The sequence below is a fragment of the Mixophyes fleayi genome, chromosome 12 (genome assembly GCF_038048845.1).
Source record: "Mixophyes fleayi isolate aMixFle1 chromosome 12, aMixFle1.hap1, whole genome shotgun sequence".
In the NCBI taxonomy this organism is placed as follows: Eukaryota; Metazoa; Chordata; class Amphibia; order Anura; family Limnodynastidae; genus Mixophyes; species Mixophyes fleayi.
The window spans coordinates 45,923,954-45,945,128 of NC_134413.1; the positions used below are offsets into that span (position 1 = coordinate 45,923,954).

A 21,175-nucleotide genomic window follows, 5' to 3' on the forward strand; every position below is an offset into this window, starting at 1 on the left:
CCGTGTACCGCAGAGCCCTGCTGCTGCTGACCGCGCTATCATCCATCTACTGCTGATCCGCTCTCCATGCCTTCACGTGTCCCGCAGGTCTACCCTCCTGTCTGCATTGGATTTATATCTCATCTACTACTCCTCTGCTGGATCATCTCCACTCTCCTGGGTCCTGCGTGAGTCCAGTTCCACGTGTTATTGATTCCTGTGGATTCGTGTCCCTGTTGGTCTACTTATCTGTGCGCTGCACCTACTGACCGCTGCCTCCGGTATCCTGGGACTTCTCATCCAGCCGGCCTCCTGCCGCTCAGGTACCCCTGCACTCCTATCTGACTGCCTGCTTCTGAACCACGGTATGCATACTTCTCATTGACTGTGCTGGTGTATTGCATATCTTGCTGGACTGTGTTGGTTCTCCTCTGGAGTCTGCTATCCGCTGAGTCTATTGCCATCATTGACTGTGTTAACTTGTGCTGGACTACTTCAAGAGACTTCCTATATTTGCAGACCTGTTCAGTCATTTATATATATATTGTGCATGTTACTGTGGATCGTATATAAGGTGCCTGTGTATATCCTGTGTTGCAGTCTCTCCCCGTGCACTTCCTCACATATATATTCAGTGGTACAACTTGCTGGCAGCAGACCACTGATCCCTGTTTCCAGTATCACCTGTTCCAGTATCCTCTCACATAGCAGTGGTACAACTTGCTATCGCAGACCACTGACTCCCCGGATACCTCCACTTGGATTCCACTCCTTCACTCAGACAGCGGTACCACTTGCTATCCGCAGACCGCTGACTCTCATCACCTCCTCGTTTCTGTTGGACATTCCTCCTCACTATAGCAGTGGTACAACTTGCTACCGCAGACCACTGACTACCTTCACGTGTCCTTGTCCTACAGTTCCTCGTGTACTATTACCTCCATATTACCAGTGCTGCTAGTCATAGACTTTCCTGAGCATCTCATCATCTGCTGCTTCCTGGTCCGTGATCACCCAGCTACCAGAGTACCCTATTACCATCTATATTGCTCTGGTAAGCCTACCACCTGGTGATCCCTGGGTAAAGACTCCTAGTGCCCGTGACAGTAAGATCAGGCCATGACAGACCCAGATACGGAACCTACAGCCAAAGAGATGCTGCAGCATCTGGTCAGCCGTGTAGAGCAACAGGATGCCCGCCAACAGCTGTTACTTCAGTGTTATCAATCGTTAACCTCCCAAGGAACATCTGGACAGACAGTGACAGCTACTACTGAGGCTCCTGTGCTTTCCTCCGTTTCCCCAGTGCCATCCCAGGTGTCTACAGCTTCTACGCTTCACCTGCCTACTCCGTCAAAGTACGATGGGGACCCCAAAACTTGTAGGGGTTTCCTTAATCAATGTTCAGTCCATTTTGAGCTCCAACCTCAAAATTTTTCTACCCATCGTTCCAGAGTGGCCTATCTTATCTCTTTGTTTTCTGGACAAGCCCTGGCTTGGGCCTCCCCTCTGTGGGAAAGAAACGACCCAATATTGCAAGATAGTGCCAAATTCATTGCTACATTTCGAAGTGTGTTCGATGAACCAGGTCGTGTGACCTCCGCTGCTTCCAGCATCCTCCGTCTGCGACAAGGATCTCATACAGTAGGACAGTACGTCATTCAATTTAGGATCTTAGCCTCTGAACTTCAGTGGAACACTGAAGCCCTAGTTGCCGCCTTCTGGCAGGGGCTCTCCGATAAAATTAAAGATGCACTGACTACCCAGGAGCTTCCTTCGTCACTTGAAGATCTGATCTCTCTTTGCCATCGTGTTGATATGAGATTTCGTGAAAGAGAGGCTGAGAAAACAACTTCTGCTAAAGCACCTCTTCGTTCTAACCCTCAATTTCGTCCAGTTTCACCCTCTGTGATTCCCATGGAGATAGGACGTTCCAAATTATCTTCAGAGGAGAGGAAACGAAGAGTAAAGAATAGACTCTGTATCTATTGTGCTGATTCCACTCATATGCTCAGCTCTTGCCCTAAGAGATCGGGAAATGCCAGGCCCTAACTAGTTCTGGAGAGGTGAAGTTAGGGTCCCTGGAGTCCTCTCCATCTTCCATGAAATCTAAAGTCTGCGCCTTTGACGTTACGATTTCCTGTGCTACCAAAACCTTTGAGTCACAGGCATTGATTGATTCCGGAGCAGCAGGAAATTTTATTTCCAAATCATTAGTAAATCAATGGTCTCTACCTGTGATTACCTTAAAAACACCCATTACTGTGACGGCTATAGATGGATCACGTCTCATCAACGGTCTCATCACTCAGAGTACGTCTCCAGTAACCCTTCAGATTGGTGCCCTGCATCATGAAGAAATATCGTTTTTAATCCTTCCTGTTACGACAAGTCCAATTGTCTTAGGCCTTCCATGGCTTCAGTGTCACTCTCCCCAGATTGACTGGCGCACCCCTCAAGTCACGTCTTGGGGGTCTGAATGTCACCATCGTTGCCTTTCCCAAGTCATTCCTCTCAAAGTACAGCAATCTTCCATCTCATCTACCTCACCGGGACTCCCTCCTCAATATGCTTCATTTACTGATGTTTTTGATAAAGCTCAGTCTGAACGTCTTCCTCCTCATCGTTCTTGGGATTGTCCGATCGACCTTCTACCTGGCAAGACTCCCCCCAGGGGCCGGGTCTATCCACTCTCGTTACCTGAAACTCAAGCTACATCTGAGTATATACAGGAGAACCTCCAGCGTGGGTTTATTCGACCTTCCACCTCTCCCGCTGGAGCTGGGTTCTTCTTCGTTAAAAAGAAGGATGGATCTTTACGCCCTTGCATAGATTTTCGTGGACTCAATGCCATTACTATCAAGAATCGGTACCCCATTCCGCTGATCACTGAGCTATTCGATCGCATCAAGGGAGCCCGTATCTTTACTAAGTTGGATCTTCGTGGTGCCTACAATTTAATCAGAATCCGTTCCGGTGACGAATGGAAGACAGCGTTTAACACCAGAGACGGGCATTACGAATATCTGGTAATGCCTTTCGGGCTGTGTAATGCCCCCGCTGTTTTTCAAGGTTTCATTAATGAGATCTTCCGGGACTTATTATATGTATGTGTCGTCGTCTACCTGGACGACATATTGATCTTTTCACAGGACCTGCCTTCTCACCACCAACATGTGGCAGAAGTCCTTTCCAGGCTACGGAAAAATTCATTGTTCTGTAAATTAGAAAAATGTTCATTCGAATTACCCCAGATTCCATTCTTGGGGTATATAGTTTCCGGAGTTGGCCTGAAGATGGATCCCGACAAGGTGAATGCTGTACTACATTGGCCCCAGCCAACTACTCTTCGTGCTATCCAGCGTTTTTTAGGTTTTGCCAATTACTATAGACGCTTCATTCAAGACTTTTCTTCCATTGCATCTCCTATTGTGGCCCTGACTAGGAAGGGGGCTAATCCTAAGCAATGGTCACCTGAGGCTCTTCAAGCCTTTCAAACACTAAAAGAGTCCTTCTCTTCGGCTCCAATCCTTCGACAGCCTGATGTGACACTCCCCTTCTTCCTGGAAGTAGATGCCTCTAATGTGGGCTTAGGAGCTATTCTTTCCCAACGCTCGGAACAGCAAAAATTTCATCCTTGTGCCTTCTATTCTCGGGGTCTCCTGCCCGCAGAGAAGAATTATACTATCGGGGACAAGGAGTTACTGGCTATCAAAGCTGCATTAGAGGAATGGAGATACTTATTGGAAGGAGCTCGCCATCCGGTGACGATCTTCACAGATCATAAGAACTTGTCATATCTCCAGTCTGCCCAATGCTTGAACCCTCGTCAAGCAAGATGGTCTCTTTTCTTTTCCCGTTTTGAATTAATAATAACCTTCAAACCAGCTGCCAAGAACAAAAAAGCTGACGCTTTATCTAGAGCTTTTATGACGTCCTCTGATATAGAAGAGGTTTCCAACCATACCATTCTAGACCCCAAATGTATCTCACTGGCTGCTTCATCCACCAAAACGCTACCATTTGGGAAGACCCTCGTGCCTCCTACTCTAAGGAGGAAAATCCTTTCGTGGTTCCATGCCTCTCGTTTTTTTGGACACGCCGGTGAACACAAGACCTTTGAGATTCTCTCTCGAAGTTACTGGTGGCCTTCAATGAGGAGAGACGTCAAAGAGTTCATTGCTTCCTGTGAGCTATGTTCCCAGTTTAAATCCTCCCGCAGAACTCCAGCAGGGTTGCTGCGACCACTACCCATTCCGTCCAAACCGTGGACCCATATTAGTATGGATTTCGTTACTGACTTACCACCTAGTAAGAATCATAACACTATTTGGGTGGTGGTGGACAGATTTTCGAAGATGGCTCATTTCATTCCTCTGGCTGGTTTGCCTTCCTCGTCCATTCTGGCTGAACATTTCATTAAAGAGATCTTCCGTATCCATGGATGTCCGTCTGAGATTGTGTCGGATAGAGGAGTACAATTCGTTTCCAGATTCTGGCGAGCCCTTTGTAAAACCTTGGGCATACGATTAGCACTCTCATCTTCTTACCATCCGCAATCTAACGGACAAACTGAACGTGTCAATCAAGATCTTGAGACTTTTATAAGGATGTTCTCATCAGCCAATCAAGACAACTGGGTAGAGTTGCTCCCTTGGGCTGAATTCGCCCATAACAACATGTATCACGAGTCATCATCCAAAACTCCATTTTTTGTGGTCTACGGTCACCATCCGTCTTTTCCGGAATTTCCTGCCCTCCCGCCCACCCAAGTTCCTGCGGTGGAGATTGCTTGTCAGACCTTTAAAAATATCTGGTCTCAGGTCAAAACCTGTTTAAAGAAGACATCTATCAAATATAAATCTTTCGCAGATAAGAAGAGGCGGGCTATTCCACCATTAAAAATTGGAGATCGTGTCTGGTTATCTACTAAAAACATTCGTTTGAAGGTTCCATCTATGAAATTCGCCCCTCGTTTTATTGGTCCATATAGGATCATTCAAGTAATCAATCCAGTATGTGTGAAACTTCTTCTTCCTAAGAATCTTCGAATTTCTAATGCCTTCCATGTGTCTTTACTCAAACCTCTTATTATCAACCGTTTCTCAAATCCTCCCTCAGCTCCGCAGCCAGTTCAAGTTCATCAGGAGGAGGATTTTGAGATTACTGAGGTACTAGACGCAAAAATTTCGCGAGGAGTCCTCCGTTTCCTCGTTCATTGGAAGGGCTTTGGTCCTGAGGAGCGCTCTTGGATCAAAGCTGAAGATCTTAATGCTCCTGCCCTTTTGAAGAAGTTCTACTCCAAAAATCCGGACAAGCCCGGTTCCAGGCGTTCTGTGCCCACCTTTAAAAGGGGGGGTACTGTCACTCACCGGACCGTGAGTGCCTCTTCCCGGACATTTAGGAACCGTGGCCGTCCTCCATCCTGAGGGTCTGCGCATGCGCAGCCCTTTCCTATACTTCAGTGTATGTCCCTTTAACTCAATTGGCAGATCAGGCAACCTCCCTATATTAAGCACCTGTGGTCAACACCACGTTGCCTGATCTTGGAGTCTCATTCCCTATGAGTCTCTGAAGGTGTTCCTGTATTCCTCGTGTTTTCAGCGCTGCTGATTCCTGTGGTTTCCAAACCACTTCTACCTCTGTGGTCTCCAAACCACTTCTACTACTGTGGTTCCGATACCACTTCTACCATCAACTGTATCATCGTGACTGTTAGCTGATTCCTATCCGCTGCCTCCGTGTACTACAGTCTTCCAAACCACTTCAACGCTATTACTTATCATTGTGACTGTTTGCTGATTCCTATCCGCTGCCTTCGTGCACTTCAGTCCTCTAATCCACATCATCGCTATTATATTTCACTGTGACTGTTTGCTGGTTCCTACCCGCTGCTTCTGTGCACTCCAACCGTTACTTTACATCCACTCACCTGTTCCTCATCAAGTCCGTGAGCTGATTCCTATCCGCTGCCTCCGTGCACTACAAGCCTTCAGCCTGCAACTCGCCTGTGTTCATTATCGTGACTGTTAGCTGTTGTCTATCCGCTGCTTCCGTGCACTACAGCCTCCAGCCTACAACTCGCCTGTGTTCATCATCGGGATTGTTAGCTGATGTCTACCCGCTGCTTCCGTGCACTACAGCCTCCAGCCTACAACTCGCCTGTGTTCATCATCGTGACAAGTTAGTTGATTCCTATCCGCTGCTCCTGTGCACTGCAGTCTCTTCTCAGCTCTCCTGTGGTTCCTCGAGACTGCTGCTCTCATTGCCATTTGCTACTCTCCGTGATCAACAGCTCCTGGTCTACTCTGCTCTCCCGTGTTCCATCGCTACTGACAACTATTGGTTGCTACTGGTTACCTCCGTGTACCGCAGAGCCCTGCTGCTGCTGACCGCGCTATCATCCATCTACTGCTGATCCGCTCTCCATGCCTTCACGTGTCCCGCAGGTCTACCCTCCTGTCTGCATTGGATTTATATCTCATCTACTACTCCTCTGCTGGATCATCTCCACTCTCCTGGGTCCTGCGTGAGTCCAGTTCCACGTGTTATTGATTCCTGTGGATTCGTGTCCCTGTTGGTCTACTTATCTGTGCGCTGCACCTACTGACCGCTGCCTCCGGTATCCTGGGACTTCTCATCCAGCCGGCCTCCTGCCGCTCAGGTACCCCTGCACTCCTATCTGACTGCCTGCTTCTGAACCACGGTATGCATACTTCTCATTGACTGTGCTGGTGTATTGCATATCTTGCTGGACTGTGTTGGTTCTCCTCTGGAGTCTGCTATCCGCTGAGTCTATTGCCATCATTGACTGTGTTAACTTGTGCTGGACTACTTCAAGAGACTTCCTATATTTGCAGACCTGTTCAGTCATTTATATATATATTGTGCATGTTACTGTGGATCGTATATAAGGTGCCTGTGTATATCCTGTGTTGCAGTCTCTCCCCGTGCACTTCCTCACATATATATTCAGTGGTACAACTTGCTGGCAGCAGACCACTGATCCCTGTTTCCAGTATCACCTGTTCCAGTATCCTCTCACATAGCAGTGGTACAACTTGCTATCGCAGACCACTGACTCCCCGGATACCTCCACTTGGATTCCACTCCTTCACTCAGACAGCGGTACCACTTGCTATCCGCAGACCGCTGACTCTCATCACCTCCTCGTTTCTGTTGGACATTCCTCCTCACTATAGCAGTGGTACAACTTGCTACCGCAGACCACTGACTACCTTCACGTGTCCTTGTCCTACAGTTCCTCGTGTACTATTACCTCCATATTACCAGTGCTGCTAGTCATAGACTTTCCTGAGCATCTCATCATCTGCTGCTTCCTGGTCCGTGATCACCCAGCTACCAGAGTACCCTATTACCATCTATATTGCTCTGGTAAGCCTACCACCTGGTGATCCCTGGGTAAAGACTCCTAGTGCCCGTGACAGGAATTCACCCGTGGGTGGCCAGCCAGAATGAAGTGGGTAGAATTGGGCCAGAAAACCCAGTATATTCACATTTTTGGTGGCAAGCAGTGGGGTCACTCAGTCCCAGGTCCGCTCTCGGTAGAGCTGCAGGGCAACTATATTGTGATACATTCCAGTGCTCTGCAAAGCAATTAGCACTAGAAACCAGTTACCACAATATCCTGAACTTACTTCTAAATGCTTTAAGTTAGAAAGTGTCACGAAAAGCATTGTCGGCATTAGGCTAGGGTTAAGATCCGGAATAGAGGGACCACAGTGAGGTGGCCCCAGTAAGTGTAGTGGGTCTCAGCCCCACAGTGCAATATATTTGCGGGTCCCAGCCCTGCTGCAAAGATGGCACTGAAGAAAGGGCCATAGCAGTAGCAGCACAAGTTCCAGCAAAGATGGGAGCACACCATATTACCTCCAGGACCCAGAGCTGTCACTGCCCACTAGAAATGAATGAGTCTGTTTGCCCTGGGAGCACCTCTACATGGTCTGGAATAAGGTCAGCAGCTGGAAAGGAGTTGACAAGCAGGAAAAGTTGGGAATTCTGTTTGATGTGCTTGTGCAATGTCAGGCAGAGGCCAGAGCCCGGCACATGGTGAAATTGCCTAAGTGGAAGAAGGCACTGGAGTGGACAGCCCATGAGATGTGAAAATTGGGCCACGAGATTCAAGTGCTTAATTCAGAGGTTTCAAGTCAGCAGGGAAAGGAGGCTGAAAAAAATGTGAAGAAAACAGAGGCCAATACCACAGGGCCCTGGGAAAAGTATTACCACACCTTTCCCTATGCAGAATTAGTAGATGAAGAGATGTTGGCCGAATGTGAACCTGAGAGGGCACTGGCACAGCAAGAATCACCAGCCCCACAACCTTTGGAGCACCCTAATCCAGTTTTAAATCTGGCGACACAGGACCCCATACCAGAGGCCTGCACTGGATCACCCACTCTGTTTTGCTGCCAGGAGGGCAAGTCTGGGTCCAATGAGGATTCCCACTACCCCGATGCGGCAGAGGCGAGGGAAGTAGTGCAACTGTTGGATGTGGTAGCGGGGGAGGGGTGATGCACCCCTACATACATATAGGGGCACCCACAAGTGGTTTGGGAGGGGGACAGAGGATTCCCCAGCAGCAAAGAATTAATGCAGCCCCCACGTTTGCCTGCCATTGGGCAGTTTTCACTTGAGTATGTGGGGGATGGGAGCATGGCCTCCAGAAACAGAGGACATGTCAATGGACTATTTGCAGTTGGGCATTTAAGGGTGAACAAGGCACCCAAGGGATGTTGGACTACAACTCTCCTACCACGGATGTGTGCACAGGAGTAGCCCAGTTTTATTGTTGTTTCATATTATGACACAGGACACCATAAAGCCCCACTCCAGCTGGGTGGGATGATATGCCTGCACCCATGGGACCCTGGTGGGAGATCTAGGAACTGTGTACTGCTGTCTAATTTACCATCAGACCCAGGTGAAGGCACAGCAGACCAGAGACTTTGGGCTTGGGGGAGAAAGGTTTACTTGGGGCAGGGAAGCCACTGGGGAACAATGGCTGAAAACGTCGGGGAGGTATATGTGACAAAATGAGTTTGATCACACTGTAACCATCCTGCTCCGCGTTTCTCACATAAAGTGGATTATAGCAAGTACTTTTTATATCCCTTGCTTTTATTCTCCAGCTCAACAGACTACAACTGCAGTGTATAATTACATGTGGATAAGGAGACAATGTGGCTCATTGTAAATATGTATATTGTGTATTGTATATTGATGATGTGGCAGTGAAGTTGTTATTCATTGTCCTTAAAGTGAAGCCAGGGGGGTTATGGGTAGGGATCAGGTTGCAGGATACAGGTGAGGGGGAAGGCCAATTAGTATCCATTGTGCTCAACATGACTAGTTCAGACAATTTGTCTAGAGCCCAGGGGGACCTTCTGTGGAAGTACAGCTCATTTCCCCTCCCCCTCCAACCCCCTGACACAACACCCACCAATGATTCAGAAGGGTATACACAGGGGTTTGCCCAGGGAGGGAAAAACACTGTGGAACCACTCAAAGGGGGAGTGGATATTCATTCTGGGAATGGAAGCTGCAGAGTGGCTGGTTTTTAGAGTTGCCGTTCTCTACCAGTGAAATACATCGGCTGATCGACGGGTCATCAAGTCCGGATAGCCAGGTGACTGTAACTCCTTAAGCTAGTGGGGTAAGGGACAGATAATGTGGTAAACCTGTGTGGCATTTATTTACTGTGTGTAGATAATATTCTAGTGTTGTTTGGGTGGCCAGCCAGAGTGAAGTGGGTAGAATTGAGCCAGAAAACCTGGCATCTTCACAGTCCTCATATAGGGGCCCAAGGGCACTGAAGAAGGCATCTACACATGATAAAGCAAGACTATCGACATCAAGCCCAAAAGCCCAGGTCTGAAGGTCATTTTGTAACAGATAAATCACAATTTCTCTGTTACCCGATTACCTGGTTCCCAAAGTGATAGGTCTGAGTCTAAAGAATAGCTTTTAGCTATCCTTGAAATTCCAAAATAGTTTCCGGTCTCTGGAAAACGTGCCTACTAAATACAGCTTAGGCTCTTTCGCCAAGGGAGAGGTGGCTTGGGCAACTTGAGTAGCATCTCCTTGCGATGACATGCGCGTGGATAAGTCTTAGACTACCTGAGATAAGTCTTGTATTTCACTGGCCAGAATCGGAGCAGGAGATGGTTGAAGAGTCTCCATGTCCAAAATATTTTGGGCTGGTGATAATGTTAAGTGGCGAGTAGCGTAAGATCCTCAACTGCTAGAACCGCTTTGCGAGATGTTCAGCTTTAGCAGCCTCCCTTTCTGAGGAGCTTGTTACGTTCCACAGTATTCGTTTGACCCCAGGACGTAAGCTCGGGTAGTTGCAGTTGTTGATTTGGCACTTGCCCGTTTATGGACAGAACAAAGTAGGAGGTAGTGAGCAAATAGGATGTTACTGGCAGAACTCAGCACCAGATAGGAAGGGGTTAATGCAGAATGAACTGACACTTGCCCAGTGGAATGGACAGCACACGGTAGCAGCTAGTGAGCAACCAAGATGTATGTAACAGAAGTCAGGGTCAGACAGAAAAGGGCCAAAGCAGATTAACAGACAGGCCTAGGCCAGGAGTAGAAGAAAACAGCAGTTCATTTAAACAAGCCAGAGATCAGGGCAAGTAGAAATATGAGAGCAAATCCATTTAACAAGCCAAGGTTAGAATATAGGAGAAGAAAGCAGTTCCTTTAAACAATCCGGGTCAGGTGCAAATAGCAGAACAGGTCAGGATATAAGGCACATTAGGTCAAGCAAGAACTATGACCAGCACTGGAATGGTAACAGAATTTTTTAAAGTCAGCAAAGCCAATCATAAGTTTACTGGATGATTAGCTGCATGGCTAAAGCAGTAATTGTACAGCTGATGCTTACAGAGAGTGGAAGCAATTCCGGTTGCTATAAACATAACAACCAGCTGAATCAATGAACTGCATAAATGATCCTACACATGGTTGCAGCAGTAATTGGACAGCTAATGCTTCTATTTCTTAATACAGGCTAACCCTCAAATATAGGCCTCCTCACAATTTCAAGCTCTACTCTATTTCATCAAAGCAATTCTTATACAAGAAAGTTTTCCAATATATTGCTTGACACATAGGCTTTCTTTTACATAAGTTAACTGATAAATGGAGAAAAGGTATTCCACATGTACATTAGAAACATATATTGTATGATTACCTCTGTTAGAAAATTGGTCCTTTCAGTCTTACAGAGGGAAATGCAGTTTAAGATCAATAATAGCACTCACTTACTAACAAATACTAACCAAAGTCCCTCATATTGCAATGCTCGGCTATAAGAGCAGTCTTATTTCACCTTTTTGGGCATGTAGGAATCTTAAACAGTTATGAAACAAGTTCTATATTTTTAGTTTAGACTTTAGTTTAGTTTCAGTTATCTCTTGATGCTTTTCCCAGAACACTGGAAACTTTAACACCAGGGGTGTTGGACAACACATTTCTGGTCTCTATGGTAGCCAGAAAAGTGATTTTGACATTTTAGATTCCTCCCTGAGGGCAAAACAATTGCCAACAATATGTCTGAGGTAATGTCTGAGGTAATGTCACTAGAGAGGATGATGCCTAAAGAATTATTTGTTCCCAGGTCCACTTACTTTCAGATACTCCCTGTCAAAATTGTGAAATATCTACCTCAACCATTTAGATACCTATAGTGGGAATCAGCCCAATAACTTGTGGAGGAGTGGCCAGCTCATGACCTTCATGGCTCTCAAGTGTAGGGGGCAGAGGAGATACATAGACTTCTACCACACATGGTTAATGCCAAGATAAATCATCTTAGTAAGGATTTATAACTTACCTGTTTGAATAATTATCTCTTTGTTTCATGTTTATTCACTGATTCATGAAGTAACACTGAGGAATATGTAGACATATATCTCAGACTTATAATTGGTAGTTTAGATGGATTTTGTTGTAAGTGTGGGGTGCAGGGTAGTGTAAATGTTTTTAAAAATGACCAGATCTATCAAACGACAGCTGAGCAGTTGCTGTTTCAATGAAGCTACTTACATTACATGATACTTTTTCCAGTTAATAATTCCTATATCTTGTGTTACTCTGATAAGAAAAGTGAAAATACAAAATGAACAAAAAGTTCACTCACCTCTTGTTTTCACTAGTTGAGGGTAATAGAAATTCCAAAACTGACAATTCCGACTGCTCCATTTTTGATTAATGTCTATGCTGTCCACTTTCAAAATTGCATGTTTTTGGTCTTCAACTGTATAATGTGGCCAAACAAATCCATCATCACTAGGATTTCTGCATTGTGAAAAGGAATAAAATGGCTATGATTCAAATGCAGTGATAATGCCTGCCTTATTTCCTCTTCACCTGCACCTACTGATTGCTGATTTTAAACTTTGCATCATACAATAGGTAAAAAATGTACTCATGTATATTTAAGACAAGGCATAAATATTACTTCTTGGTACTTGCATGGTTTCACCCAATGCTAATCTCGTTTACACTAAATGAACAAGCACAGTGTCAGATGATGATAGGGCTCATGCCTGAGAGCTCCACCTTCTTTGAGGTGTAGGTAAGTGCTTGATTATTCTACTTTTAAATCCATCAAAGGGTCAGTTTAGTGTAATATGAACCTATATGACTAAGTCAGTAGCGTGGTAGCAAGGGTTGTAGCACTAATACTATGGCTCGAGCCATGCTCCCCATAGGTCCATGAGGACCTGGGGTGAGACAAATTGGGGCCTGCAGTGCAACAAATGCTTGCATTGTTTGCTATTGGGACAAGGCTATTCTGCGGTAGTCACCATTGCATGTTGATCAAGTATAGACTCTTCAGTACTCAGCAAGTATAGTAGACTGTATTGGAAAGTGCTGTGCACTGAGGATATTCTAATATTCTACTTTGTAGATTAAACATATACTCCTCTATAACTCTAGAGGGATAGAGAGGCTATACAGAGTTTACAATCAAGAGGTATCATTTTTATAGAAAGTAAAGCTCATAGGAGAAACTGAGTTTTAGACAAAGGTAGCCAGGGGGAGGGGGGGGGGGGGGCAGATAAGGTTTATGAGAAAGAGATGAGGAGAGGCATAAAGGAAACAAGGGCACCACTTAGGAAATAAGGTGGATAGAGGTAAGAGGGCAGACAAGAGGATAGATAATGTCTCCTTTGCTTTTTACATCTATTGGTTTAAAAGTAAATTAAAAGTAAATAAAGAATCTGTTCAATCCATTCCCATTACCAATATGACTTCTATCCATTAGCTATCTACTACAATTAGTTTTACCTGAACTATTTAATATTCGTAACCCCCTCTTAAAGTGGACCGTCATTTTGATGATTAAAAAACATGCTTTAATCAACCTTAATAAAGTATATCTAATGCAATTACCTACACATAAAAATTAATTCTACTTTCCCTGGCCTGGTGACCAGTGTCATCTTCATAATGCAAACACTGGGTGCATGAAAAATATCTGTTAACTATCCATATCATGGAAATCCTGCACATGTTCACTAATATCACAAAATAGTGTGTAAGCGGAACTCCTATTCTGCTTTGCTCGATATACATTAGATCTCAGTGTGAACTGGCAAGAGGAGACTGGCTATATAGACTGATAAATGGCTTAAGAATTTAAGATACATATATCTTTGGAATGTAACTAGAAAAATCCCACAAAAAATACAACAGCAATACATAAGTTAAATACTGGCTGTTTTTTCATGTAGCACGCAAATACTTGATAGCTTATTTGTACACTGAGGGCTAGATTTACTAAGCTGCGGGTTTGAAAAAGTGGGGATGTTGCCTATAGCAACCAATCAGATTCTAGCTGTCATTTTGTAGAGGGTACTAAATAAATGAAAGCTAGAATCTGATTGGTCGCTATAGGCAACATCCCCACTTTTTCAAACCCGCAGCTTAGTAAATCTAGCCCTGAAATTTAAAGTTGATATTTGTGTGCTACATTAAAAAAAAGGCAGTATTTAAGTATTTAACTTATGTGCAAAATAGAAAACTAATTTGCACCCCTTGCATTGTAACATGGTTTTGTCAAGGAGACTACTTACTCAATTGTTTACTTAACTTTCCTCAGTGAATCAGGCCCAGATACTTTTTCTGCACCCTTACTTATTAAAATGCAGGCAGAATGCACCTCTGACCAAGAAGGGTGCAGAGAACTCACCCATATGCAAGAGCTTTTAGATGAATGTAATAGTAGTACACAAAGAGATATCATGCTCATGTTTTTCTTGTATGCTATATAAAAAACAGCTAATATTATTGCTTAAAAATATAAAAGATCTACTAGTAGCATTCACAAATATACATGTTAAAGTTTAAAAACATATTTAGTTGAAACATATTTGAGATAAAGCTGTAGTCCCTGGGGAAGAAATAATTTTAGAATTTAGATGCATATCATATTTCCTGTCTATAGTTTATGGTTAGAAACTGATGAACCAGAGAGAGCTTACAATGGAAAGGCACAGAGGATAAATTGCAAATAACATAAGATGTCATACCCTTCTCTTGCAAAGTTGCCCCACATTTTCATAATCCTTTTACTAAACATTTGCTCTGCTTGTGTGAAATTCTGAGGTTCATCAAGTGGTTTTCCAAATATTATTGGCAATTCGGCACCATGTATTGCACCCATCCACTCTGGCCAAGGATCATTTGAAGGACGATGATCATATTTATAGACAAATAGGTTATTTTTAGCCTCTGTAGCATGGTTAGCAAAATACTTTAATGGACAAGTAAAGTAATTGTCTTTCAGGATATGACCCATGACATTACGATTCTTCTCACGGTTTTTTTCATCATCCCAGTCTGTATATTGCAACTGAATGGATTTTACCACAAGATCTTCTCCTGGTGGGAAGAAGATTCTCAAACCTTGTTCAAACTGTTCTGTGGTGATTAAGCTCAGATTTTTTATACTAAAGCCCGGCCCACCAAATACTGGAAATGGGTTACCATCATCCTTGGTTATTCCTATTAAAATGTCAGTATTTCTGATTATTTGCTTTACTAAGTTTTTTGGATCATCCAATACAAAATCATTATCTAGAATGGGAACAAAATATGTGAGAACATATCCTGATTCAGTTGCAAGTTGCTTATCAATAAGTTCCTTAGGACCTACTCTTTGTAAACAGGCTATTGTTGAATCATCATCTTCTATTGGACATCCAAGGTTCTCGGCTAATTTTAAGGATAATTTCCTTGCCCTTTCTTTAGAGTTTAATGCCCAATCTGCTGTTGGTGACCCACTTTGGATGATGGCTCTTTTGAAATAAGAATGACTTCCAGAACTTATCACATGATATCCTACAGAAGCAGCACCAGCACTATGCCCAAATATTGTGACACTATCTGGATTGCCATCAAAAGCTGCAATGTTTTCATGAACCCACTGTAGAGCCAGCCTCTGATCAAACAAAGCAGCATTTCCTGGAGCATCTTTACTTCCTGGAAAAGCCAAGAAACCAAGTACCCCAACTCTGTAGTTCATTGATACCACAATCACTTTCTCAGTAGCAGCCAGCACACTCCCGTCATATATAGGTAAGGAAGATGTTCCAGATATAAACCCTCCTCCATGGATGAACACCATAACATGCGCTGGTTTTATGATTAATTGTGGAACCCATACATTCAGATTAAGACAGTCCTCACTCATTTCATTTTTAACAAGCCACATATCAGTCCCAGAAAAATCACTATACTCATCTCCTATACTCTGATAGCATGAGTTTCCAAATGTAGGAGCTTTATGTATGCCAAGCTATGGTTTCCGGGGCTCTGGTTTTTGAAACCTTTTTGCTCCTGTTGGTGCCTCTGCATATGGAATTCCAAGATAGGCTGTGACGGTATCAGATATTACTGTCATTTTTAAACCACTCACTTTTCCTTGTTTTGTTTCTATAATTGAGCCATCTTCTGCATTAGTGTACATGGCCAGAACAGAAAATAATAAAATGCAGATTTTATAGAAATTGAGCCACATTGTTTTGCCTTCCGATGCCATGTCTGAAATTTTAAAAACATAAAAAATTATATGGTAGCACACCTTATGAAAGGTAAATACACACACACACACACAGTCATGATATGGCGCTAGGCTTCTGCAGAGCTATGAGTATCTCTAATTATACAGACATGCACGAGAGTCTCGTAGATGCATACTACTCTTCACAGGTCTGGAACTTTGGGAACTTTGGAACCTCTAAACAGTCATGTAAAGGTCGCAAGTGGAAGAGAAGGCCTCACACCACCAGTAAAACAAGCAAGGGGGGGGGGTCTCTCTGGGCAAAAGGGTTGGGGAGATTGGTATGGGCAGCACGGTGGCTTAGTGGTTAGCATGTGGTTTGTATGTTCTCCCCGTGTTTGCGTGGGTTTCCTCCGGGTGCTTCGGTTTCCTCCCAAACTCCAAAAACATACTTGTAGGTTAATTGGTTGTTATCAAATTGACCCTAGTCTCTCTCTCTGTCTGTGTGTGTGTATGTTAGGGAATTTAGACTGTAAGCTCCAATGGGGCTGGGACTGATGTGAGTGGGTTCTCTGAACAGAGCTGCAGAATTAGTGACACTATATAAATAGCTGCTGCTGATGATGATGGTGTGTGTGTGGGGGGGGGCTGTCTGCGCAAAGAGATGGGCTCTGTCTGCACAAAGTGAAGAAGAATTTGTACAAAGGAGATAGAGGGAGTTTCTATGCAGGGGATGAAGGAAGTCTCTATGTAAATAGATAATCTGTGTGCATTGCAGCTCCTATTGCCAAGAATATACTACAACCTTAAGTTGAGTTTACCATATAGAGTCATGGCCAAAAGTTTTGAGAGTGACACAAGTATTGGTGTTCACAAAGTTTGCTACTTCAGTGTTTTTAGACCTTTTTGTTACATGTTGCTAAAGTAAAATTACAAGCATTTCATAAGTGTCAAAGGCTTTTATTGACAATTACATTACGTTTATGCAAAGAGTCAATATTTGCAGTGTTGACTCTTCTTTTTGAAGACCTCTGCAATTCGCCCTGGCATGCTATCAATCAAATTCTGGGCCACATACTGACTGATGGCCGCCCATTCTTGCCTAATTGATGCTTGGAGTTTGTCAGAATTTGTGGGTTTTTGTTTGTCCACCCGCCCCTGGAGTATTGACCACAAGTTCTCAATGGGATTAAGATCTGGGGAGTTTCCTGGCCCAATCTGCTTCCTGTTTCCACCCTGCTCGGACGTGGCCCGCGAGCTCTCCACTGGGACCCAGAGCCTGGGCTCCCTATTTCTGTGGAGTAGCCCCCGGCACCTCTCCTACCGCCTACCCATCTCTCCTCCACCCTGCCTTCTGCCGTGTCCCTACACCCGCCTGGCTACCTGGCTCCTCCGGCTGTGCCTGTCCTCGTCCCCCGGCAGCACATATTCGGGTCCCCGGCTCCGGCCCAGCTGCCCCCACTGTGCCTCCTCCACTCTTACCTGTTTTTGGAGTGTGGGAGGAAACCGGAGCACCCGGAGGAAACCCACACAAACACAGGGAGAACATACAAACTACACACAGATAAGGCCATGGTCTGGAATTGAACTCATGACCCCAGTGCTGTAAGGCACAAGTGCTAGCCACTTAGCCACTGTGCTGCCCATATAGATTGTTTAAACTTACACTTACTCGTAACTGCAATATATTTTAGGAGTGAATCTGTTTATGTGTACTCGTAATGTATATCCTATGTCCATTTGTCAAGAAAAGAATATGTAACATTGAGAATGAAGTTGAGAAGCAACATATAGGGTCATCCACTAAGTACAGAGAACTGACTGCCCTTTTATATGCACATTATGTCATATCACACACCTAGGGCCTCATTTAGAGTTGCACTTAAGTGCAATTGTGAATTATAACTTTGTGTTTTCCCTAAAAGTGTTATTGTATTGTGCATATGCATAACTTGCTTGCCTATTTAGAGTTACATGTATCTTGCAATTGTGACCTCTTGATCATGGAATATTTACTACACATGCAAATAGAGTAGAGTAAAGGTATGCACACACATGTTCTCCACGCCCCTTAAAGATGCATCCTAGAAGTACCTCTTGATGTGCCTTTCAGGGGTATTTATTTTGCATCTCTATAAGTCTGGTAGAAGTTTACATGCTGATGATGATGGCTTGTATATTTGTTTGGTCACCTGACAATAACACCCTACACTACAGAAAGCATTAAGAAGTTCAGAGATAGGAGGGCTCTCCAGATCTCATCCATCCTGGTTTCAATAAACTCTGAGATACCATCATTTGATATTGTAGGTTGTCTATTTTTAAATGGGCTACCCAAAATATTCAAACACATTATATCAATTTCATTCAAGACAGTGCTAACTAGCAAGAAAAATGCATTCTTATTATCAAGTGCAAATTTTATAATGTAAACCTATGGAATCCTGCTTTTGCTGTTTTGGAAATATGGATTGATGCCAATGCAAGAACCACAAAGTATTTCTTAGTGTTGTTTAAAAAAAAAAAATTCACTGTTTTGGCCATTTTGGGTATATTTTTTTTGTTGCTGCAACAGCATGTATAAGCAAGAAAATAGCATTTTCTGAAAATACAAAGTCTTCTGAAGCAAACAAACAAACAAACTATAATCTGTGTGGGTACTGCATAAACAAATTGGTGGAAAGAGTTAAGATGCATGCTACTCAAAATACAGGCATAAAAACACAAGTGTGAATGCGCATATTTGGGAATATGTAAAAGGCTCATCTTTACATTCCACTCTAAATGAGGCCACTGATTTGTGTATACTACAGATGGAGCTGTCTCTACTGCAACAAATTGTTGCGCAATTAGATTGATATAACACTGTTCCCTTTGAAAAACAATGGCGTAAGCTGTAACACTATTAATGTGACAAGAGCAAAACACAGACTATTCAACAGTCTACTTAATCTGTACTGCTGTCCATGAGCATCCATAAAGGTATACAGCTTTCTACCTCTGTAAATTCAGAGCTAAATGCCGTTTATTCCTGCACATTTTTCTATAGCACTTATAGTATGACAGGAACTTAGCAGTGGACTCAAATTTGTGGACAACATGCTGGATGTTTGAAAAAGAAAAATGACTTCAGGAGCAACAAGGCATTGCAAGACTAACCTCTCCTCTGATGACCCTGTCTGAATATACGTAATTTTGAGCAGAAAATATTATTTTTCAGCATATTTGCTTTGTTTACTATGAGTGGGAGCTGCCACACTGTTTCCTCAATAAAGGTAAAACAAAGTATCATCCATACACTACAATGGAACAGTACCCATAGTGACTACATTAATATCTAAATAATAGAATACAGTGTTTACTAAGGAAACATTTTGTGTAGTTTTTTTTGTATGTTTTGTATAAACACAAGGCAATAGACACATTTTATTTGTAAAGCTATCAGTGCTCTATAAATATATATTGCTTGTAAATTATCTAATGGTTCAATAAAATGCACTATTAAATTACTATTATTAACATTATTAACAAAAAATATGAAAGGGAAATAATAACAGTAATTATTATTATTTATTTATTATTATATTTTGTAAAAAAAACTGTAGTAAATAGTACTAGTTTAAAGTTTGTCTAGGAAAAAACTTTAGAGACCAAGTATAACAATATGAGTAAGAATATGAATTATATGATACAGAATGCAAAGTATCTCATACTGATATACAAACAACATTTGTAACAATGTAACATTTGGAATTACAAAATAATTTTACTCACCAATACGTTCCCTGTGTTCTGCCTCATGGACTCACATTCACAGTTATTTTAGGGAAGATTCTGACTCCACCTTTTTTAATGTTAAACCTGTAAATTTGACAAGACAAGTTACAAATATTAATGGGTTGCAAAAGCCTATTAGATAAGATCAGCAAATAATAGTCAATTTGTGTTCTGGGATAAAAGTCAACTGTAAAATGTTTAAAATGTGCCATTTCCTAGATAAAACTTACAGCTAATAACCTTTGCAAAAGTTATATTGGGCCTGTTTCAAGCAACTTGCATTTTAAAAAAGAGCAGAGAACTTGTGCATAGTTCTGAATGTATTCAAATCCAATTGTATGTCAATATACTTTGCCATTTGAATCTGGGTGTAAATGCGCTCTGCATAAACGTTACTTACAGATTGCAGTACACACAGAAGCGTCTGTTCACTATAACATCACATTAGAACAGAAATAAATAAAGAAATAAATTATAAAACAAATGAAGAACACTTAACATTGTAATAAATAATGAAAATATGGATTGAAAAAAATCTTTGGTGTACATTAATTGCATAAAGATGCTTTTAATGCGTAGTGTACAAACATGCCAATTATAGAGTCAATTTTCCTTGCATATACATTTTCTGTGCTAGCAAGTGGCACACATACATGTAGTTTTTCTAAAACAAAGACAGTGCAGTGCAAATCATTACTATCAGTCGGCACTTACACCTGCCCTTTAGCTGGTACAAGTGATATGGCTGAAAACAGGTATACTTATGAGAAACATAGGACTAGAATCGGCTGCATCTGCGTTGGTGCGCCCTTATTATACTATGTTAAACCACCCTAGCCCTCCCCTGTTCCGAATCGCACATTCTAGGCAGACATAAGTGTCATTTCCGTTCAGACATGAACTGCAGGTGAAGACTCAGAGTAAACACAATGGACCTCATGCAATATACTCACAAGTTCTTTTGTGTAAAAAACGCATTTCACTACTGCCCATGTACACAAAAAAAGACTTGTACTTGTGTCTGTATTCAAATCATTTGCATCTTGCATATACAGCTCCTTAATTTTTTACAGGCATGTCAACGTGCAAGCATAGGCCAAGTACAGAAAGGGAGTGTTCAAGTAACCATGACTGATGTAGACCTGGATGCAGACGCAACTGTGCTATAGTTACCTACACTCCCGGAATGTGCAGGAGACTCCCGATTATTTGGAGGCTCTCCTGGACTCCCAGGAGAGCAGGGCAGTCTCCCGAATCCTGCCGGCTTCGTTAGTGACGTGGGCATGACCATGCTAATCTTGTCATCTTGGCCTATAATAGGCAAAATTGGTATTGTATTGCAGGGGGCTGAGTCTAATTATGCAATTAGCGTACCCCCAAGAC

General features: G+C 43.0%; 1 protein-coding gene across 1 annotated transcript in view; it reads right to left on the bottom strand.

Moving 5' to 3' along the window:
* The window catches only part of LOC142109251 (cholinesterase-like), a 31,464-nt gene extending 11,639 nt beyond the window's left edge, over nt 1-19,825 (bottom strand). The window contains exons 1-3 of the mRNA XM_075193358.1: nt 19,790-19,825; nt 14,544-16,056; nt 12,146-12,303 (exon numbers count right to left, since the gene is read on the bottom strand). Of these exons, the coding sequence (XP_075049459.1) occupies nt 12,146-12,303; nt 14,544-15,727 (1,342 nt within the window). The 5' untranslated portion in view covers nt 15,728-16,056; nt 19,790-19,825. The remainder of the gene's footprint in view (nt 1-12,145; nt 12,304-14,543; nt 16,057-19,789) is intronic.
* Nucleotides 19,826-21,175: the final 1,350 nt, after the last annotated feature.